General features: G+C 34.3%; 1 protein-coding gene across 2 annotated transcripts in view; it reads left to right on the top strand.

Annotated features, from left to right (window-relative positions):
* The window catches only part of ARFGEF1 (ADP ribosylation factor guanine nucleotide exchange factor 1), a 71002-nt gene that overhangs the window by 34977 nt on the left and 11691 nt on the right, over window positions 1–24334 (top strand). Inside the window, exons 11-32 of one of the 2 annotated variants that reach the window (XM_039335148.1) lie at window positions 1552–1654; window positions 1787–1926; window positions 2021–2129; window positions 2515–2716; window positions 8001–8112; window positions 9244–9449; window positions 9563–9647; window positions 10628–10799; window positions 12049–12200; window positions 13347–13475; window positions 15274–15432; window positions 16404–16554; window positions 17846–17936; window positions 18269–18309; window positions 18414–18583; window positions 19276–19427; window positions 19813–19985; window positions 20561–20721; window positions 21013–21143; window positions 22534–22663; window positions 23950–24085; window positions 24171–24309. In XM_039335148.1, coding sequence (XP_039191082.1) covers window positions 1552–1654; window positions 1787–1926; window positions 2021–2129; window positions 2515–2716; window positions 8001–8112; window positions 9244–9449; window positions 9563–9647; window positions 10628–10799; window positions 12049–12200; window positions 13347–13475; window positions 15274–15432; window positions 16404–16554; window positions 17846–17936; window positions 18269–18309; window positions 18414–18583; window positions 19276–19427; window positions 19813–19985; window positions 20561–20721; window positions 21013–21143; window positions 22534–22663; window positions 23950–24085; window positions 24171–24309 — 3044 coding nt within the window. The remainder of the gene's footprint in view (window positions 1–1551; window positions 1655–1786; window positions 1927–2020; window positions 2130–2514; window positions 2717–8000; window positions 8113–9243; window positions 9450–9562; window positions 9648–10627; window positions 10800–12048; window positions 12201–13346; window positions 13476–15273; window positions 15433–16403; window positions 16555–17845; window positions 17937–18268; window positions 18310–18413; window positions 18584–19275; window positions 19428–19812; window positions 19986–20560; window positions 20722–21012; window positions 21144–22533; window positions 22664–23949; window positions 24086–24170; window positions 24310–24334) is intronic. The other variant, XM_039335156.1, reaches the window with a different exon arrangement.

Genomic DNA, 24334 nt, shown 5'->3' on the forward strand with positions numbered 1-24334 from the left:
AGAACATCTAATCTAGTTTCAATTGATTGGAGTTGTTTACATTCAAAATATCCTGAATCAATAATAAATAATATAAATTATTCCCAAATTATTACTATTATAATAATAAACTATAGCACTGAATAAGTAGATATGTTATCTTGGGCAACCATTCAGATACTACTCAGAATGAATTATTCTGTTCTTCTGACATTTGAATATAAATTTAAATAGAGTCTTCTTATGTACAGTTCAGTGTATCTGGTATTATTGGCCTATTTCCACATATTAAATTATATGGATCTAATATATGTGTTTTGGGGTACCTAAATGGCAATTTCTTTTTAAAAATCTGTTCAAATTGGAAATCTCATATAGGAATGTTAGATGAGGCCATTGGTTACTATTTTTGTATTAAAATGATGCAGTTGTAAACCATAAAATGAAACATTTTGTATTCTGTGTTTTATTTCTGGAGAAACTGAGATACAAATGTAAAATTAATTAAAATGGTAAAGTATTTGCCATTAGGCATCCCAGATGCAGTAATGTATCTTCAGTTACATAGCAGGTTGTGCATTGAATTTCTTTACAGCAGTAATGACGGAAGAATGCAGGGTTTTGATTTTGTGAATATACTGTATTTTCCGGCGTATAAGATGACTGGGCGTATAAGACGACCCCCAACTTTGGAGAAGATTTGCATGGTTAGAAAGTCGTCTTATATGCCGGAAAATACGGTATTTTCTGGGGTATAAGACGACCCCCGACTTTGGAGAAGATTTGCATGGTTTAGAAAGTCATCTTATACGCCGGAAAATACGGTATTCTCAAAGCAAAAAATGTTTGAAACTTTTGAATATTTGAAAAAATCATGAAGACAGTTCATGAAATGTCTGATTCTTAAATCCCAATTTCTTATTCGGCATAGTCAGCTATTTTGAAATTGAAAAAAGTTCTTAATTCAATTAAATCACATACGTGATTTAGTTATGTGTCTAACTATCAGAGGTGTGCAAGCTTTTCCACAAATTTCCACAAATTTCTAAGTAGTTCTTTAGATTCCAGCCAAGAAACACAAATAATTAACACTAAAAATTTTATATTGATCTTCCCACCATCCAGAAAATTATATTGAAAGCAATTGTTTTAGGCTTATTTTTGTAGTCTTATGTTCCGTGTATCTTCTTCAATTTTGTATAGCAAGACATTCAAATCAGTTGAACAGAATTTAAATGTATTAAATATTTAAGTAAATCAAATTACTGTTTAAGATCAGATCTCTTTACCATACATGCTTGTCTATTACTCTGATAGAATAATTTTCATTGTACATAATTATAAAATTGTGAAACCAGGAAGTTTAAATAGCAGTTTACATGTTTTCCAGGAAGAATAGCATAAAGATCTGGTGTTGGAGCCTGTTTGGGGGGGAGGGGGAAGGTCACACTGTCTCTCAGGGAAAGGCTCATAGGTAGTTTTCTATATTGTATATCTGATATTGATTGATAATGAAAAATATAGAAGGCAGACATTTTTCAAATAAGCAGGTAACATCTCTATTTTTCCTAGGTTTTCTTCAAAGAGATTTTTCTATATATTTTAGAAACCTCCACTAGCTCCTTCGATCATAAATGGATGGTTATTCAAACATTGACACGGATATGCGCAGGTATTACTCCATTGGGCGTGTTAATAGTCTTTAACATGGCTGTTCAGATATCTTGCTTGCTTTATAGTTTTCACTATTATACTTATTTATGTACTTGATAAAAGCACTTCAATGTAAATTCTATTTTCTTTATAGATGCCCAGAGTGTAGTAGACATTTATGTAAATTATGACTGTGATTTAAATGCTGCAAATATTTTTGAAAGACTAGTTAATGATCTATCTAAGATTGCTCAAGGAAGAGGCAGCCAAGAACTTGGCATGACCAGCCTTCAGGTAAGAACCATGCCATGTTTTTCAGTTGTAAAAATTAATAATGATTAAAGATTACCAACAATCTTAATGTTTCTATACACACAACCTCTTACAGGAATTAAGTTTGAGAAAGAAGGGTCTTGAATGCTTAGTATCAATACTGAAGTGCATGGTGGAATGGAGTAAGGATCAATATGTAAATCCCAACTCTCAAACAACCTTAGGTAAATTATTATTTTATTTATTATAGTCATCATAAATAAAACTATTTCCTAGGATTTTTGCTGAAGTAATTATTTGTGCTGAAGACATTTCACAGCCTCTTTTCTATCACTAAAGCTTTCCCTTATTAGGGATTCCAGGATTTTTTAAAACAATCTAAAAAAGTTTGAAAACCCCTGTTTTAAGCAATGCAAATATAGAAGAGCAACACTTTAGAAATTATTTTGTATACATTCTACAAAATGTTAAATGCTAATTTATACTATTAGAATTGTGTAAAATCTTTTACTTCACATATATTTAACATTACTACTAATAACATTTAGTGTGCTATTAACCAATAAATATACTTTAAAAACATAAATTTATTTTTTTTCTCTTGCACAGGACAGGAAAAACCCACTGAGCAAGAAAGTACTGAAACCAAACATCCTGAGACAATTAACAGATATGGAAGTTTAAATTCTCTAGACTCCACAGCCTCCTCTGGAATTGGTAGCTATAGCACCCAGATGTCTGGTACAGACAATCCAGAGCAATTTGAGGTTCTAAAGCAACAGAAAGAAATAATAGAACAAGGAATAGATTTGTACGTTTTATTTGTTTCACTATATGATGAATTTTCAGAATTTTCTGTTTGTTTGTTTTGCTACTTTTAAATATCATGGCAGAATACCACAACACTAATCTTAAAAATAAATTTCATTAACTTTAACACTTCAAGACATGTAACACATACTTCCCGTTACTAAAGTTCCGGTTAGAAGACAGTTCAAAGATCCTAATTCAGTAATATGGTTCCTGCAAGGAACATTTAAAATGTACCATGCAGCCATGTAGTCAAGGCTCTTATCCATGCCCCCAACAGGTTACAAAATGCAAAAGAATACTCTTCATGCCATTTTAAATTCACTAAAGTTTTTTTTTTCAGTCCTAAGACAGCAGCTAATTGGTTCAATTGTTTGTTAGACTTAAGGAATTAAATTTAATGCAGTTACAGTCTGCATTAGAAGGTAGACGTTGTCAGTGGCAGCAAATTAGTGGAGGAGACAATACATTTGAGAGTAAGGACTATTAGGAAAGAAGAAGGAGGAAGAAGAAAGTAGAGAGAACACAATGCCAGTGAAGAGAAAACAAAATCTCTGTAATTAGCAGAAAATGTCAAAGATTTCAAACTATTTTCTTGAGATACAATTGCAAGACACAAATCTTGCATATTATCTCAGTGAACGTTAAAACTGTTCTATTTTTGCTATTTTGCAAAAACAGTGGTTTACCTCTTTCACTGAGGTTGCTCAGTAAAAGACTTCAGAACTGCTCTGTTTTTCTCTCTATACAATGCATAGGGATTCATTTTAAGCAGTGGGTGGATTTATTTATATGTTTGTGTTTGAAGGAGGGTTCATGCTGTTTTGCCTGCCTAGTCCCTTAATGTGCCTCTAGAATCATATATTTGCCTTCCTTTGTGCTACAGTAATTCATTTTCATTAATTAGTAATAGTAATAGTAGTAAAGTTGGAAGGGACCTTGGAGGTCATCTAGTCCAACCCCCTGCTCGGGCAGGAAACCCTACACCATTTCGGACAAATGGCTGTCCAGTCTCTTCTTAAAAACTTCCAGTGTTGGAGCATTTACTGCTTCTGGAGGCAAGCTGTTCCACTGATTAATTGTTCTCACTGTCAGGAAGTTTCTCCTTAGTTCTAGGTTGCTTCTCTCCTTGATGAGTTTCCACCCGTTGCTTCTTGTCCTGCCTTCAGGTGCTTTGGAAAATAGCTTAATTCCCTCTTCTTTATGGCAGCCCCTGAGATATTGGAATACTGCTATCATGTCCCCCCTTGTCCTTCTCTTCGTTAAACTAGACATACCCAATTCTCGCAACCGTTCCTTATATGTTTTAGCCTCCAGTCCCCTAATCATCTTTGTTGCTCTTCTCTGTACTCTTTCTAGAGTCTCAACATCTTTTTTACATCGTGGTGACCAAAACTGGATGCAGTATTCCAAGTGTGGCCTTACCAAGGCATTGAAGAGTGGTATTAATACTTCACGTGATCTTGATTCTATCCCTCTGTTAATGCAGCCTAGCACTGTGTTGGCCTTTTTGGCAGCTGCAGCACACTGCTGGCTCATATTTAAGTGATTGTCTACTAGGACTCCGAGGTCCCTCTCACAGTTACTACTATTGAGCATGGTGCCACCTATGCTGTACTTGTGCATTTGGTTTTTCTTGCCTAAATGTAGAACCTTGCTTTTTTCACCATTGAATTTCATTTTGTTAGTTAGTGCCCAGTGTTCAAGTCTGTCCAGATCCTTCTGTATCTGAAGCCTGTCTTCTGGAGTGTTGGCTATTCCTGCCAGCTTGGTGTCGTCTGCAAATTTGATGAGTTCCCCATCTATCCCTTCATCCAAATCGTTGATGAAGATGTTGAAGAGTACTGGGCCCAGAACAGAGCCCTGGGGCACCCCACTACACACTTCCCTCCATATAGATGCAGTTCCATTGAGGACCACTCGCTGAGTACGGCCGGTCAGCCAGCTACGGATCCATCTGGTGGTGGTTCTGTCTACCCCACATTTTTCTATCTTGTCAAGTAGTAGGTTGTGATCTACTTTATCAAATGCCTTACTGAAGTCCAAGTAAATTATGTCCACAGCATTCCTCTGATCCACTAATTTTGTCACTTGGTCAAAGAATGCAATAAGATTTGTCTGGCATGATCTATTTTTGACAAACCCATGTTGGCTTTTAGTAATGACTTTGTTTGCCTCTAGGTGTTCGTTGATTCGTTGTTTGATTATCTTTTCCAGGATCTTCCCAGGTATTGAGGTCAGGCTGATAGGTCTGTAATTTCCTGGATCCATTTTTTTTCCTTTTTTGAGGATGGGAACTACATCAGCTCTTTTCCAGTCCTCTGGTAGTTCCCCTGTGTTCCAGGATCTTTGAAAAATATAGTTCAGTGGCTCCGATATCACATCTGCCAGTTCCTTGAGAACTCTGGGGTGTAATCCGTCTGGTCCTGGCGATTTGAACTCATCTAGGCTGGACAGGTGCTCACTAACGATTTTCTTGCCTATCTTAACTTGTGTTTCTGTTTTGTTTTTTGTGGCACTATTTTTGATAGGTTGGTCTGTTTTTTCCCTTTGTGTAAAGACAGATGCAAAAAATGAGTTAAATAGTTCTGCTTTCTCCCTGTTGCTTGTCACCTTCTTGCCACTTCCACCCACTAATGGACCAATCATTTCCTTCACTTTTTTCTTGTTTTTTACATGTTGAAAGAAGCTTTTTTTGTTATTTTTGACTTTGGTCGCAAGCCTCAGTTCATTTTGAGCCTTGGCTTTCTTCACTTCATCTTTGCAGGCTCGGGCTATTTGCTGATATTCTGACTTAGTTATGTTCCCCTCTTTCCACTTTCTATACTTGTCCTTTTTATCTTTCAATTTGTCAGAGAGTTCTTTATGCAGCCATGCTGGTTTCTTTTGAGAGCTGTTATTTTTCCTCTTTGTTGGTATTGTGCTAGACTGTGCTTTTATTATCTCATTTTTCAAAATTTCCCAAGCTTCTTGAGTTGTTTTCCCCTTGAGGATTCTCATCCATGGAATCCTTCCCAAGCCCTCTCTAAGTTTATTGAAATTAGCTCTCTTGAAGTCCAAGACTCTAGTTTGACTGTGTTCTATTGGTTGTGCTTCTATAATGTTGAATTCTAATATTGCATGATCACTTCCTCCCAGGGTTCCTATGGCTCCAACACCGTCTATCATTTCATCTCTGTTAGTGAGAATTAGATCCAAAATGGCTAATCCCCTAGTTCCATTCTCTACTTTTTGGGAGACAAAGTTGTCTGCTAGGTTTGCCAGGAACCTGTTTGATCTTCCACTTGGTGCGGAGTTTGTCTCCCAGTTGATGTCAGGGTAGTTAAAGTCCCCCATTACTATTGTGATGTGCTTCCTACATACCTTAGTTAGCTGACTAGCAAAAAGTTCATCTATTTCCTCTGTTTGGTTGGGTGGTCTGTAGTATACACCTATGGCAATGTCATTCCCCCCCCCTTTTATATTGACCCAAATGCATTCAAGACAGTTTTTATCATTGTTGTACTCTATTTCTGTGAAGATGTAGTTATTTCTTATATAGAGAGCAACTCCACCTCCTCTTTTATTTGGTCTGTTTCTTTTAAATAATTTAAATCCCTCTAGCTGTGTGTTCCATGTGTGAGTTTCATCCCACCATGTTTCCGTAATGGCAACAATATCGTATCTGCCCTCATTAACCTGAATTTCTAGTTCACCCTGTTTGCTGTTCATACTTTGTGCATTGGTGTATAAACATTTGAGTCCTTTGTGGGTGGCCCTGTGTTTCCTTTCTACATAACCTGTGTGGTGCCTGAGTTCCCCTATTGTCTTACCACCTATTTGGTTAGTGCACTTTATATGGCACTCGCTATTAGAGGCTTCATTTTGATTGGTAGCAAGGTTGGTATTCTTGTCCACACACAAATCTGTGCTACATGCACTGATAGCCCTATAGTTTTTAAATTGCCGGGGACAGGGTTGTTCCGTATCAATTAACTCCCTGTCCCCGCTGTTTAGTTTAAATTTCCCTCCAGAAAATCTGTGAATTTATAGCCGAGTAAAATTATCCATTGCTGTTTGGGTGATTGAAAAATTTTCTATATAGATTTTGGGCAAGTTGGACAACAACAGGAGAGAATGAGAAAACTGTAAAATGTTTTAATTGCTTTAACTAAAAGAAAAATAATTTTGCTGTACCCCATATATTTCCAATATGAGGCTTTATTTGTGAAGGTGAAGACTTTGAGCCCTGGAGAAAATAAGGAGGGCTTTGCTCATCTCATTTCAATTGTAATAGTCAAATATTGTGTTTGTTTCTTAACAGTGGATCTTTATTTTTATAAACTAATCAATAAAATAAGACAAACCAATAGTATTCAATAATCAAAATAAGTTAATTAAATGACAGTCTGATTTTGGAGCAATTGTTACTCTAAAGTTCCCCAAATGAGGTTTCTTCAATTATTACAAAAACTAGATAGCGTAAAAGTTAGTTGTATTTTGCCTGGCAGAGAGTGTCACAGTTGAGACATGCCCATCAAGAATATTATACTCCTTGCTATCACAAAGACTGATCAAAGCAGATCAATTTTGAGAGACTAAAAGCAGTACATCTCCCCCACCTGGTGGAGGCATTTGATATATTAGGATGCGAGACGATATTCCAGGGGGTGCAAAAACTTGGGTTTTCCAAATTATAGTGTATATGTATAATTCATTGCCATTGTTTCCAACTTTTGTAAGGGGTGCAAGAAGCATTCTAGGGGTGCAGGGTATAGAAAAGGTTGGGAGCCGCTGTATTAGAGGAAGCAGTTTTCTAAATACTTGTAATCTAATTCACTTGGGGCTTTATCAATTAATGTCAGCATTTGAATTGAGCCCTGAAGCTCTTAGACATCTAAATAAAAATGGTAAGGATCAGTATTACATGTTTATAGTTAGTTGTCACACTAACTATATAGGCACATTAGGATTATTTTCAGGGATAGCCTCTTGCAGAACATACCCAATTAGGTTCAACTACTTGATTTCCGGTGATTATTTTTTGCTATGCAAGAATCCTAAGTTGTATTTGATTCTGTGCAGTAGGGAAACAGTCAAATAAACAGCAAAGCATCCTAGGATGGAAAAAATTTAAAATAAGAAAAATGAAAAGTGCCACTATTATAAACTTCCACTTTTGGATGCAAGAGAAAGATTAATTTGATATTTATATTATTTTAAAATAATTGTGCTATTCTGAATGCTCTTTTGATATGAAAATGTATATTTTCCATCAGCACTTAATTAACATGTTTTATGTGCAGATTTAATAAGAAGCCAAAGAGAGGAATTCAGTATCTACAAGAACAAGGAATGCTTGGTATTACTTCTGAAGATATTGCCCAGTTCTTGCATCAAGAAGAAAGATTAGACTCTGTAAGAAAACTAGTCCATTTTCAATAAAATTATCTTTATAAACCTAATTACCATTATTTGATCTAGACTAACAAGTCATTTTAGATTCCACTTATTGGCTTATTCCTATAATTCAAAGACTTTATGCAGATATACTTCAGGTGACTACTTATTCCAAGGGATTTGTGACATAACAAATTGAAGCAGTTGCCCTCTATGCTAAAGGTCCCCTGCTTTGAAACCTCCTCTGAATTATAAAAGCATTCTGCCATATAGAAAAAAGGGCTTATTGGCTGTATGGAACATGCACTTGTTCTCTGTTTTTAAGAGATTCCTTAATAAAACTTACCTCTTTTTATTATGTTATTTAACAAATCTCTGTCCCCTTTCCTGGTACCTGTTCCAGAAAATACTGAACCTTTAGGAAGAGATAGCAATCACTCTCTTAAAAACAGAGAATATTAACTAGGATTAGCCACAATGTTCTTTTTGTCAAAAACAAAAAACTACTTTTGATACTACTCTGTTTCTTAAATCAGAATTCATGCCTGTAATTAACTGAAGAAATACAGGTAGTCCTTGATTTACAACAATCATTGACCAAAATTTCTGTTGCTAAGCAAGACAGTTAAGTAAGTTTTGCCCCATTTTATGACCTTTCTTGTCACAGTTGTTAAGTGGATTGCTGCAGTTGTTACATTAGTAACATGGCTGTTAAGTGATTTTGGCTTCCCCATTGACTTTGCTTGTCAGAAGGTGGCAAAAAGTGATCACATAACCCCAGGACACTGCAACCGTCCTAAATATATGCCAATTGCTAAGTGTCTGAACTTTGATCACGTAACCACTGGGATGCTGCAGTAGTCATTAAGTGTGAAAAACAGTCATGTTAATTTTTTCAGTGTCATTGTAACTTCAAACGGTCACTAAACAAATGCCTGTAATATAGAACCTGAATGGTCTAAGATTTATATATTCTATATTTGAAACAGAAAATCATGATAGTAATTTGTTTTAATATTTATTTATTTGTCTGTCCTATCTATATGTATGTATGTGTATCACAGTTTTCGAAGCCCTCGCACTGAACAAATGGAGTAATATGTTCCTTCTTTTGGCTCTAGGGAATTTAGTGTTTTTCTTTCATTTTAGACTCAAGTTGGAGAATTTCTAGGAGACAATGATAAATTTAACAAAGAAGTTATGTATGCTTATGTGGATCAGCATGACTTTTCTGCGAAGGATTTTGTTTCTGCTCTGCGTATGTTTTTGGAAGGCTTCCGTCTTCCAGGAGAAGCTCAAAAAATTGATAGATTAATGGAGAAATTTGCTGCTAGATATTTGGAATGTAATCAAGGGTGAGCATTTTTGTCTATTTTTTTAAAACCAGATAATGGGAAAAATGTTTCTTAAAACCAGCTAATAGGAAAAATGTTTTTTTTCTCTCTCTTTCTGCACCTATTATTTACAGGCAAACTCTATTCGCTAGTGCAGACACTGCATATGTCTTGGCTTATTCAATTATTATGTTGACAACAGATCTCCATAGCCCACAAGTATGTTTCATAAATCTCTTAAAATGCTTTTAAATGAAGAATTAAATGTACAGACATTTCAGTTACTACTCTTTTTTTCCCCCTTGGTCATTAATGCTGCCTTTAGACAATATTTCTGTTGTGTCTTATCCCATTTTTGCCCCTCCCTTAATTGGTGCACATTTTCAGTAACAAATAATCTCTGCTGAATTTTCAGATCTATTTTCTATATGTTCAATTACCTGTGTTTGCCGTTATTTTTATCTGCAAATTCTAAGCAGATTGTCAAAAACAGGAAATTAGGTAGAAAATAGCTGAAAACTCCATTCTAGCTGTTCCTAAAGAAGAATTAATGAATTTGGTGTCTAGATAAACAGCTGCTCGCATAGTATTTATGTATTCATTACACTTCTACATTGTCCAGTAATGTCTTGTAGCAGTTCACAAAATTCAAGGTGCATATCCCAAAATTCCTAAATAATTAAAATATTTAAGAGCAAAATCCAAGTAAAATGAACAGAGAGGACACCAAAATTGCCAAAATCTAAAAAGCATAAAATGTTTTTAAAATTGAAGGAATAAAAAAAATGAAAGAAGAATGAAGTATTCAATTGGTATCAAAAAGATCACAACAGGATTGCAAAGCAAATCTCTGGGAGCAGGAATTCTTAAACATGACCATCAGGGGGGAAAATCCTCACTGACAGTTTCACTAACACTTTTTATCCAGATTGAATCAGAATGTCTTTAAATACAATCTAGAAATATACAACTGTATAGCCACATTCACTGTAATGTAGATAGTGAGGCTAAAAATATGGCATGATGTGGTAAATAAAAAGAATACTGAAACGTGTAGATTAGCTACCCCTTTCTTTAGATAAGATTCATCTAAAACTTGATTTATCTTTTCACCAGATTCTGATTAGTATTCATGAATTCTAATTTAATAAAACTTTTTCTCTCACCTATAATACTGGAATGTTACTCCTAACTTTTAGGTAAAGAATAAAATGACCAAAGAACAATACATTAAGATGAACAGAGGTATCAATGATAGTAAGGATCTCCCTGAAGAATATCTGTCAGCTATTTATAATGAAATAGCAGGAAAGAAGATCTCAATGAAGGAAACAAAAGAACTAACAATACCCACAAAAACAAGTAAACAAAGTAAGTATCTGCAGAAGACTATTATTCACAGGATAATTGTTGGTTCTTTCTGTTTTCTTTTTGATAGCTGTTATCTAATAAACTGTCTAAAGATGCATATTCTTATATCATGCAAATATATGCTAAATGTATTGGTCTACTATATCTCTTTTACTTTGTAGTTTATGGAGACAATTTAAATACACACTTATTTCAGCTTTCAGATAAATATTAGTATATACATTCAACATAATAGCTAAATGGTTTGTTTTGATCTTTAAACCTAATTTAGATACGTAATTGCAGAGACAAAGATATGTTTTAAATACTTGATCTTTTGTTACATTAAATTTGAGACAGTTCATATTGCAACACTGGCTTTTCATTTGCATGTTAAAATAGAAAAATTTGGATAGATAGTTTCTAGACAAATGCACAATTTTGTTAGTTACAAATTTGTCCTTCATTCATTTATCAAGAACTGTATGTTTTGTAATAAGTTAGTAATGAGCATAGTTTTAAATGTTTGGCTGAAATACATATAAGATATCTCTAATTTATTTCCAGAGGGAATATTTAGAAAACCACATCCCCTTTAAGTTTTTTTTAAAGTTATTACAAGTAGGTCTCAGTTTATGATGGCAATTGGGACTGGAATTGCCATTGCTAAGTGCTCAGTTGTAAGTTCGATGTCATGTGACCACACCACTTAGAGAAGGTAGTGGTGGCGATCTGATTGCCATTGTTAAGGAAACACCATGTAGGTTATTAAGTGAGGAACTTATGTGACCAGATTTTCTGACTTCCTGATGGCTTCCCCACTGACCTTTGGTGTGAGAAGCCAAAAGGGAACATCAAAAATAGCAATCATGCTGCCATGGCTTGGAGCAACATTGTAATCATGAACCAGGAGCCCAGATCATGATCAAGAGACTGCAGGGATGCTGTGATGATTGGAACTCTGATGACCTTAATCTCACCCAGAAACTAACTGGCAGACAATCCAGTAGTAGTAATCTTACATGGGCAAACCTTGATATACTGATAACTACTTAGGCCACTGCATGTTGTATCAATTGAAATCTCCATATATTCAAGAACAGCTTATTTGATTATTGATAACATGAATAGCTACCAAAAGAATATTACATAAAAATTCAAATAGAAAAATATTGAATGTATGACAAAAGATTATCTTTAAAGTATTTGGATGTGAATATTCTTTGTGATGTGGATGGTGAATAATTTCATTAGAATAATTTGCTTACAGGTGTAGCTAGTGAAAAGCAGAGAAGACTACTTTATAATTTAGAAATGGAGCAAATGGCTAAAACAGCTAAAGCTTTGATGGAAGCAGTAAGCCATGTTCAGGCTCCTTTTACAAGTGCAACACACTTGGAACATGTAAGGCCCATGTTCAAGGTAAATGTTTTCAAGTTTCTCATTCTTGCATGTTTCATATGGGGAAATTAACATTTTTTAGTTTCAAATCATCTGAAGAATAGATCTTTTTGCTTTCTTAATCACTTTTCTAATAATGTTAGTATTACAATTTTAGGCAAATCAAAATGTGCTAACAGTATTATAAAATTAGATAATATGAGTTAGATTGTATTTTTTTAATAATATGAGTTAGAGAAGTGTACATTTTTATTGACCTTATCATTCATACAAACACACAGAAAGACTCACGTGCACAGATATATGAATCTCTAAGCACGTGCACTGGGTGAGACATTCTCATCATGGCCTGGCTAAGGGCTCATTACTTCTCTAAATCTTTTTCATATTATTAAATTGGTTTTGATTATGAAATAGTAAGTTTGGGAATAAAATTCCATCTGTTAACATAATTCATTACTTAGAGATGTCCTCTAACTAATGTAATGGTAAGGATACTCATCACTACTCTCAGCTTTTGAGCACATGTTGACTTTTCTTGTCATTCAATCACTTCCAACTTCCAATTCACTGTGAAAAATCACCAGGAAAACAAGTGTCAGTCATTCTAGTAGTGATGAAAGAGATATTTTATGCCACAGGAAAGTGACAACTTGTGTAATAAGATATAATAAAATCCTAACACTCTACTTTTTTATTTGAGTCAGTAAACATGTTTCTTTTTCTTTTTCTTATATAGAAGAAAATAGCAATTTAAGCTATGAGTTGTGCAATGAATAGGATATTGAATCAAGACTTTTACAAATACTCATTTGTTATATGAAGGCCACTAGCAGCCAGTTTATTTTACAGAATCCTTTTAGGAATTCAATGAATGAGAGACCTCACATAATCACCATTAACTTCTGTGAATAAGAGTATATATCAATAGCCATCTCACTATGCTCTTTTGCGGTAAATAGCATAATGCTTAGCCCAGAAAAAGAATAAGAAATAGTAAGTCAAATAAATAAATTGCATGAGATAAAAACACAGAAAATATGGCTGAATAGAATATATATTTAAAGTGAAAGAAAGTGTAAATTATGTCATTTCCATACTTAGCTTTATATATGTATTGTTGAATATTAAAATGTGACATACCATTTTTTAAATTCTGTATTTTAGTTGGCCTGGACACCATTCCTAGCTGCATTCAGTGTGGGTTTGCAAGATTGTGATGACACAGAAGTTGCCTCTCTTTGCCTGGAAGGAATTCGATGTGCAATCAGGATAGCATGCATTTTCAGTATCCAGGTAATACTAAATATTAAAATTTCATAGAACAAGTATTGGTTCTAAGAATAGTAAGCAGCATTAAAAGTAGTTTTGCAAATTGAAAGCAATCTTTAATTTCCAATTTCAAATAAATTACGTGTGCCAACTTCAGAGTAATAACATAGTTAAATTTAGGCAACAGCATAATTCTGTATTATTTGCACTTATTAAAATAACTATATTCCTCATAATAGACCAAATGGAAAGTGGTATTTGAAACTTAATTTTGAAATTAATTCAAGTTTTCTTACATTTTTACTAAAGGAAAAAATTCCCTGTTAAACATATTACTGTTTATTTTATTAGCTGTAAAAAAATTAAAATTGTTATTTTAATAAGTACACAATATGAGCCGAGGTGGCGCAGCAGTTAGAGTGCAGTACTGCAGGCCACTTTAGCTGACTGTGTTCAGCAGGTCAGCGGTTCAAATCTCACCAGCTCAAGGTTGACTCAGCCTTCCATCCTTCCGGGGTAGGTAAAATGAGGACCCAGATTGTTGGGGGCAATGTAAATATATATATATATATATATATACATTGCTTACTGGTGTACACCACTTAGAGAGTGCTCGCACTTAAAGCGGTATATAAGTCTCATAAATAAATAAATGTGCATTGTATTTTTTAAAGAATTGCTCAGATACAGGTTTTGAAGAAGCTTATTTTCCTTATAATCTGATGTAAGTGAAAACATATGGGGGCGTGGTGGCTCAGCGGTTAAAGATACTGGGCTTATTTGAGACCTGAGCACCATGAGATAGAATGAGCTCCCATTACTTGCCCCAGCCCCTGCCAACCTAGCAATTCAAAAGCATGCGAATGCAAGTAGATAAATAGGTACCACTAAGGGAAAAGTGTTCTCTGCACCTTGACATATAATGATGCCAGCCACATGACCACGAAAGTGTCTCCAGACAATGCTGGCTCCCTCAGCTAAGAAACGGAGATGAACACAGCCCCCTAAAATTAGACACGACTAGACAGGGGTCCACTTACCTTCTAAGTGAAATCATACCAGCATTATATGGATGCACAGAATTTCACCTTTTGTGACCTGACAAACAAAGTCAATAGTGGAATCAGATTCATTTAACAACCATGGTTCTAATTTAGTAACTTCAGTGATTCACTTAACACAGTGGTTCTCAACCTTTTTAATGCCGTGACCCCCCAACCAGTCGTAAGTCGAGGACTACTCAACCGGTCTTAAGTCGAGGACTACTCAACTGGTGCAGCACTGTTTGCAGAATGGGACTTTTGGCAGGCTCAGCAGGGCAGAGACAGCCTGGACAATTCCTATTGGCTTTTGAAAGCCAATAGAATTAGACTCTATTCAAGAGAGTCTATTCTATTGGATTTCAAAAGCCAATAGAATAAAAGGGAGTAGCACAGCTAAGGAAAAAGGGGGGGGAAATGGCGGACTGCGTTGTTTGGCGACCCCCGTGAAATGGTCGTTCGACCCCAAATGGGGTCCCGACCCACAGGTTGAGAACCACTGACTTAACAGCTGTGGCATGAAAGGTGATAAAATGGGGCAAAACTCACTTAGCAACTGTCTTGCTTAGCAACAGAAATTTTGGGTTCAGTACTATCAAGTACTATCTATAATGCATTTGAGTATAATAAGTGAGCAGCCAGTTTTAGTTCATTCATTTTTCTTAATTTGATTGCTTTAGTATTTACTTTCATTTCTATGTGTGCAGAACTATTATATTTAAAAATTATAACATGGAATAAATACTATCAAACAGAAACAGATTATTTCTTTCTTCCTATAGCTTGAGAGGGATGCTTATGTCCAAGCACTAGCAAGATTTACTTTACTTACTGTGAGTTCTGGTATTACTGAAATGAAGCAGAAGAATATTGATACAATTAAAACACTAATTACTGTGGCTCATACGGATGGAAATTATTTGGGAAATTCTTGGCATGAGGTAGATTATCTTTTCAAATATATATATGTATATATAATTGAAGTTATGTAATATTCAATACATTTATTGTAAAATTTAAATTACATAAAATTAATTAAATTACATAAGATTACACTACTGTCATAGCTTTGCTTAATATTGCATATTGAAGAACAAACTCCAAAAGGAAACTGGACGGTTAACTACAGCTAATCCTTGTTTATTGACTATTTGTTTAGCAATTATTCAAAGTTATGACAATGCTGAAAAAAGAGACCTCGAGATTCCATGCAAAACAGCACTCCCTCAGTCACATGACTACAATCTAGACATTTGGAATCTGTTTCACACTTATGATATTTCCAGCATCACATAATTGTCATTTGCAACCTTCCCTGCTGCCTTCTTACTAGCAAAGTCAGTAGGGAAGCTGGCCGGGAAGGTTGCAGGTGGCTCCAGTAAGTTCGTCACACTCTCTTTGGCCTGACAACAGCCACCCTGACTCTGCTGCTCTTACATTGCACCTCACAGGCCACTCAACCATTTCTTCACCCCCCAGCAGCCCAATCACACTTGTGGGCCACTCTCATATGCCTGCCTGGCAACAGCCATCCCAGGCCCCACCATGTTCACATCAAGCTTCGCAAGCCATTCACAGACCCTCCCCTGCTCAGCAACAGCTAATCTTGGCCCTGCCATTCTTATACCATGCCTTGCCAGCCTGCTTAAAAACCACCTGGGACTCAGTTAATTACTTGCTATCCTCATTTAATGAAGGCAGTAGGGGTTGCCAGGATTACCATCGCTAAACAGTAAGGTCATGTGACATCACACTTTATGACCACATAACTCAGCAACAGAAATTTGGGTTCCAATTACCGTTGTTAACTGAGAACTACCTATAATGGTTTTAGGTTGTGTAAAATTATTTCTAAAATATGGGCCTTTGTGGATTGTTTAGTTAATTTGTAGCATTCTTTTCTTAATTCAAGATTTTGAAATGCATCAGTCAGCTTGAACTAGCACAATTAATAGGTACTGGAGTAAAACCACGTTACATATCTGGGACTGTGAGAGGCCGAGAAGGTTCATTTATAGGAACAAAGGATCAGGCTTCTGATGAATTTGCAAGCCTGGGACTTGGTACGTATTGTAAATACTAATTATTGAGTGGAACAATTCCTTTAACAACATAATACCTATTTTTGACATAAATATGTCAGTGCATTTTCTTTGAAAGAATAAAACGTGGAAAAATTATGATACTTAAAAATGTATGTTTTTAATCTCTAAATAGTTTTATTTATTGGCATCTTATTTTAGTTCTATACCTGGAGAGAAATATTGCTAGAATCTCCGTGTCCAGGTCTTATTTAGAAAAGGGTGAACAGGAGCCAGTATATATACACTAGTTCAAAAATGATATGTCCTTTGCATGTACAGTTTAGATTTAATCCACTAAAGTAATTCAACAGTTGATACTATTAGGAAATACTGAGGAAAAATTGATCAAACAAAATGTTCAGGTAAAAATTGTTTGGGACTATGTAGGAACATCTCCATAATATGAAAAGTGTTTGATAAAAGAAATGTACATATCTCAGGAAGAAATCATTTTTAGACATAGATGGAATAACTGCATGTTTTTATTCTCCTCTGCTGTTAAATTACATTATGTAGTCCCAAGCACCAAGCACATTATCAGCTTCTAACAAACTGCCTAAGGTCATGTTTTAGATTCTTATGCATCAACCTTGGACTCCCTGTTTGCAGGCTAAAAAATTTCCTCAACCCAAGCGCTGTATTTCACAGAAAACTTTAATATATTGCTGGGAGTTTCAGTGCTGATTAGAATTGTTTATCCTATAAAACTTCATAGCATAGCAGGTCCCTGTATCACTGCAAAGGACAGAAGATCTTTAATTAGTGTGGGTGATGACTAGCATAATTCCCCTTACTTATGACAACTAGCTCCATTGGTATAAAACATAACTCTGTTATTCTGATTCTATTATTGTTTGCTCTTGTGACCAAGGGTATTCTTCACCTAGATAGATCAGCAGTGGAAATACCATTATTTGTTAGAGTGCAAAAAACTGTATCACTGATCAGTCTACTTATTTTTCATCAGTGACTCATTTCTTCTGCTCTGCTAGTGTTTAATTTTTAAATAATGATAAATTAGATGGAAATAAGTTCAATATATCATTTTAGTCTTTATTCATAGTATAGCGAGGTAGCTGCATCTAGCAGTTAACAGACAATATGGGATTAACGTGCATCTTCATATGCATCGTCTCTTTGGTAAACAATTTTGGGGTAACAGTCATTTTGTCAATGCTATTTTAGAAATGTTAGTAAACATACCTTTAATTATTTACAGAGTCATTTTTTTCTCTCACAATCCATATTCTTTTTTTGATGTGTTTTATAGTTGGAGGAAATATGGACTGGAAGCAGATTGCAAGTATTCAAGAATCTATTGGAGAAACTAGTTCACAAAGTGTTGTTGTTGCTGTAGACAGGTAATTTATCTAGTATCAGAACTTGCTATCTAGAAAATAGTATTTTTATTCGTTAGTACAAGTGGTAGCATAGTCATTTTTATAAAGCATTGTAAAAAAATTAAAAGGAAAGGAAAATTAAGCCATTTGGGTGGTTTATGTTTGCATGCTTATGAAAATGGGAAATGAAAATGTTCTTATCTCTTCATGTTTCTTTTAACTCCATACCTATTTTCAGAGATAGAAATTGTAATATTCGCTTCATATTTACTGGTAGAACTCTTTTGTAACCTAACTTGTACTAAAGAAAACATGTCACAAAAATTATTGCACAATTTTGTTTTATTTGGCAGAATATTTACAGGATCTACCAGACTAGATGGAAATGCTATTGGTAAGTATTAGTTTAGATATGGGGGAACATAAATTCTGTAATAAAAAATGATTTAATTGACATTTTGAAAATAATAGTAAGTAGATTGTGTTTGGATTTAACAGTGGATTTTGTCAGATGGCTTTGTGCTGTTTCGATGGATGAATTGTTGTCTGCAACTCATCCCCGGATGTTCAGCCTACAAAAAATAGTAGAGATTTCTTACTATAACATGGGACGAATAAGGTTACAGTGGTCTAGAATATGGGAAGTTATTGGAGATCATTTCAATAAGGTATGTCAGAGTTTATTATATATTAGTTATCCTTATTTTTATTACCTTTTAATTGACCCTCAGATCCAACAAAGATAACCAAAAATGAAGCTAACCAGGAAATATAAATAATCAAAACATACTATCTTCATAGGAGTCCATCCACACTAGTAGTCTGAGCCCACTGGAACAGAAAGATATTTAGTATCCTACAAGAGCTAAGCAGAGTTGGAGGCTCTGCACCTCGTGAAAATTGTTCTGTGACATGGGCTTGCCATCAAAAAAGAGCACCCATCCTCTTCAGTTCATATAGGGTAGAGATCTTCAGTATTAGGCTGTACCCGTACAGACTATCTCAAATTGGGAGAAACAACTTATATATAAGAAAACAAATGCTTTCAGTTGGGCATATAATCATATTGGCAATCAGTGTGCCAAGTGTAGCATCAGTATTATGCTAACCCTTTCTGTCCCTTTTAGGATGTGGATTGCTGCATCATTATGAACTGCAATTACATACTGAAATTTCAGACAGCAAAAAAATTATTCTGCTAAACATTGTTGTTAGAAAGAAATACTAAACATTGTGATATTTTAAATAATTTTGTAGTGTTTTCTTCAAATGTAGATTTAACATGTAGGTTGTTTTTGTTATAGTAGGTTTTTATAGATAACATTGTATATCATTGTGCTTTCTAATTTGACTTTGCTAGGTTGGCTGTAATCCCAATGAAGATGTAGCTATTTTTGCCGTAGATTCCTTAAGGCAATTATCGATGAAGTTCTTAGAAAAAGGGGAGCTTGCTAATTTCCGATTCCAAAAGGATTTCTTAAGACCATTTGAACACATCATGAAGAGAAATAGGTATTTAAAATCATTCTGGAATCTAAACACATGGAATTGAATCATATTTTTTTCTTTTTTGTTATACTGTTATAAATCTTGATATATTTGATTCAATATATTGTATAGTACTAATTAAAATGATTTATTGTTTAGTTAACTTGGAATACTGAAAATAAAAGAGGAAGAAATAATCTATCACCTTCCAGCTCTATTCTGTTATGTTATGTTATGTTATATTCCTATTCTATCAATACTAAATAAATTTAGGTTTTTATATTAGAAGCACATTTGACTTTTTTCATTGAAAAGTAGAAAAAAAACAAGTTGCTGCAGATTACATCGAAGTATTGGAATTAAGTCAGTTTTAACCAGTAAATGTATTTATTTGTGAAATTTATTTTAGATCACCAACCATTCGTGATATGGTTGTCCGTTGCATAGCCCAGATGGTAAATTCCCAAGCAGCCAATATACGATCAGGCTGGAAGAATATTTTCTCAGTTTTTCATTTGGCTGCATCTGATCAGGACGAAAGTATAGTGGAACTGGCATTTCAGACTACCGGCCACATTGTCAGTGAGTACTAATATATAATTTATAGAATATTCCCAAGAGTTATAATATTTTATTGGGGTTTTTTTAGCTTTAGAGCCAGTTTGGTGTACTGATTAAGGCACATGGCTAGAAACTGGGACCATGGATTCTTCCACTGCCTCAGGCACAAAGCTCCTTGGACCAATCATTCTCTCTCATCCCTAGGAAGAAGGCAATGGCAAACCATTTCCAAAATTTATTTATTTATTGGATTTTTATCCCGTCTTTATTACTTTATAAGTAACTCAGGCAAGGAACATATATAACAGTCCTCTTTTTCCCCACAACAATAATCCAGTGAGGTGGGATGGGCTGAGGTCTTGCTAAGAATACTGCAGAAACGTGTCCAGGCAGTAGCTAAGAGTCAGTGCTGACTCAAAAGCACAATAATAATTTTTAGTTTTAATGGAACTTAAAAATAATATTTATGTTTATTGATATTTGACTTCTTACATTTATTTTAAATGCTATCAATATATCATTATCTTGCTACAGTACTGATTACATCTTGCTTTAAAAATGAACATTTAGAACATTACACATGTTCTTTCTTTTAGCAATTGTGTTTGAAAAACATTTCCCAGCAACCATAGATTCCTTCCAGGATGCAGTGAAATGCTTGTCTGAATTTGCATGCAATGCAGCTTTTCCTGACACAAGTATGGAAGCTATTCGCCTTATTCGCCATTGTGCAAAATATGTATCAGAAAGACCTCAGGTACAGTTTATTCTGTGTCAGAATATTATTTATATGTGTCAGGCATTGATTACATTCTGTACTGAAAAGTAAATTTCAGCAAATTATAAAATGGCATATGTGTTTTAATTCTCCCTGAAATAATAAAATCTGTTTTGAAAACTTCCATTATGTAAACTTCTATTTTTTTTTTAATTTGTTAATCTGGTTCATCATACTTCTATGTTTAGAAATAGACTTGTCATAAAGTTTGTTGTCTATCCACATAGAAATGCTACAACTAATGTTATAAACTTGTCTTTATTTTTAAAGGCTTTCAGAGAATACACTAGTGATGATATGAATGTCGCTCCAGAAGACAGGGTGTGGGTGAGAGGCTGGTTTCCAATTCTCTTTGAGCTGTCCTGTATTATCAATAGATGCAAATTAGATGTAAGAACCAGGTAACAATCCATATTTGTCATTCGACATTATAAAGTGTATATTTTACTTGTAAGCTCCTAGAAAGCGCTAGAGGAGAGATATTGTTATCGCCACATTTGTTAAAACTAATCTGACTATCAGCAAGAGACCGCATCTTGCAAAGAAACAAAATAATGGGAATACATGCCAAATTTATTAGATTTTTATCTAGCCTTTATTTATAAGTAACGCAAGGTGGTGGGCATGCCTAACACTCCTTCCTCCTTATATTTTCCCTACAATTACACTGATAATCATAATCATTCACGTATTTGCTTTAAGGGCATTTTTACTTTAGTATATTGTTGGAACTCTAATGAATATCTGAGGGAGAGAGAGAGACGGGGAGAGAGAGAGAGAGAGAGAGAGAGAGAGAGAGAGAAATGTGTGGATGAGAATTTACTATTTAAATTTTGTTACTATATATGGTACGCAGGTCTGGCTGTCTAGCTGTTTATATAAAAAAGCCTTATCTTTAAATTTAAATCTAAACCTAAATTATGCAATAGTACTAAAACTAGAGTTGGTAGCAGACAACACATTGAACAAGATAATCAATCAGACTGCCGGAGAATCATTAAGGTATATTTTATAATTTAATCTATAAAACTAAATTTCTGAAGCAACATGTTCTCATGCATGTGGCATTTAAGCAGCAATGTAAGCAACTCAAACCAAAGTACAAGTAACACATTATGAAGTGGACAGTAATTGGGATTTGAGAAATCCACTACTAAAACTTAATCAACCCATGATTATAAACTTTCATTCTCTTTCCAATTCCCTTTGCACATAATATTTTAGAATAGAAATGTTGCCAACTAAGCAATAACCTATGTGTAGTGAGAGAATAGGTCCAATTTTCAAAATTGTCTGCCCATGCAGAAAATTATAGTTGACTTAGACAAAGATATATGCATCCAAATTCATAAGAACTATATATAAATAATCACTTTACTAGAAGTATGATAATTGTGATAGAAAATTCTTGAATGATTGTGTAGTTTCTATGAGTATATTAACTACTAATATTTTTATGGATTGCATACAAGAATCCAATATATTGTTCTAACTTTCATTAGAGAAAGTTTCATATATGACCTGAATTTTATATTGAATGAAGCAGTCTTGGCCACATAAAATACTTCTATCAGGCTTTTGAGATTTTGAGCTTCTTCCTTTTTTGTAATTGTTGTTTCTAAAAGGTTATATAGAGTTGTTTACAGGGAGTCTTTGACTTATGACTTTAAAATATCACCTGTAAGGTATTTGCCTACCTATTCTGAGTATATCAGTTTATGTTTAACGATAATTTAAAAGTAAGAGCTGAAAGATCTAGTTGGTAATTCTTAACATTCATTTTTATTTCAGAGGTTTAACGGTTATGTTTGAAATAATGAAAACGTATGGTCACACATATGAAAAGCATTGGTGGCAGGATTTATTTCGGATAGTCTTCCGAATATTTGACAATATGAAGTTACCAGAACAACAAACAGAGGTAAAAATAACCTGAGAGTAGTTCATATTTTACTACTGTTACATCTTTATGTTCAGATTGCATTTTATACCCATAAGTTGTATAATATCCATTTTTTAATTCTACTTCATGCTATTTTTATTGGCATGCTTTATATAAAGTCTTTTCTGCATAATGAACAATTTTGTACATAATCATGTACTAAAGCTTTTTGTAGATTCAGTTGTTATAGGAATGATCACTTTCTACATTGTGTTAATCCTTGTGCAATTACTGTTTCCTTCTATTATGATGCAACTCATGCAAGCAACTTAGATATTTTTAAGAATATCAGGCAAAAGGAATCATCAGGATCTTTTAACACGTCTTTTAGCATCAAAAGACTTTAAAAGGAAGTGAAGGATGAAGACGGACCAGGTTAACAAACACCAGTGGTGAAGAGATGTTGACTTTTATTGTTAGGCCATGTCAGTTAAAAGTTGACTAAAGTGTTGAGTTGGAATTTGATAAAAATGATATTTTGAAGAGATACTTAAAATGCCCTCTTGATTGTTTTCATAAATGTAGTATGATATTTTACAATTGGATGATTATTATTTGGCAAAACATCCATGTGTAAATTATCCCTTTGTAATAGCTGTGCATTTAATAGAAATTATAATTTACATTAAGTTAAAATTAAAATTTGAAACTGTACTAGCAAAATTATCTCTATATGAGGTTGATCATTCCAATTAAGTCTGAAGCTTCATAACTGCTTATGTTTTTCTTTGAACCAAAAATATCCTGAAAGTATATAGTATTAGAAAATACTAACTGGCTCACACTTCCCTGCTTTGTCTACCAATTTAACAGCAAAGTTGCTGTGGTGGTGTTGAATAAAATTTTCACCTTAGGTTCAGAGTGTTTCATTGCTTTGCATACTTTAAGTGATATCTAATAACCTAAATGATATTAAAATTCCAAATGAATAATTAGCACATTTTCAAAGAATATAGAATTACACAGGGGCAAATGAAAAACATTTTTATAGTTCTTTGGAGATGGTAGTGACCTAAAATCAGTGGTTAAAAATGTAAAAGGAAGGTGCCTTGCTCTCATAATTTCTTTTATGTTCCTGTTATATTACATGAAGATCCTCTTTGGCCTTCTCTAACCTCTTCTCAGCAATCTGCTTAGGCTTCTATTACAGAGTTGTTTTTTTTTAATATTCTCCAAGTTTCCTGAAGGACTTTGATGCTCCTGGCTGCTTTTCAATGTAATTAATACAATTATTATTGAGAAGGTCTCTCTGCTTTTTTCCCTAGAAAGCGGAGTGGATGACAACAACTTGCAATCATGCACTTTATGCAATTTGTGATGTATTCACACAGTATTTAGAAGTACTTAGTGATGTCCTTTTGGATGATATATTTGCTCAGCTGTACTGGTGTGTTCAGCAAGGTAAGATTGCATCAAGTTGTTACAGACAATGCTTGCAGTTTATTCTGTATGCTATGAACAAGCTAATGCTCTGTTTGCATTTCAGACAATGAACAACTAGCACGGTCTGGTACAAACTGTTTAGAAAATGTTGTCATTCTGAATGGGGAAAAATTTACCCTTGAAATCTGGGATAAGACTTGCAACTGTATGTTGGATATCTTCAAAACCACTATTCCCCATGCGTAAGATATTTTTCCTTTTGTAAAT

The sequence above is a fragment of the Crotalus tigris genome, unplaced genomic scaffold (assembly GCF_016545835.1).
Source record: "Crotalus tigris isolate CLP2741 ecotype Arizona unplaced genomic scaffold, ASM1654583v1 scf7180000017546.9332058, whole genome shotgun sequence".
Taxonomy (NCBI): domain Eukaryota; kingdom Metazoa; phylum Chordata; class Lepidosauria; order Squamata; family Viperidae; genus Crotalus; species Crotalus tigris.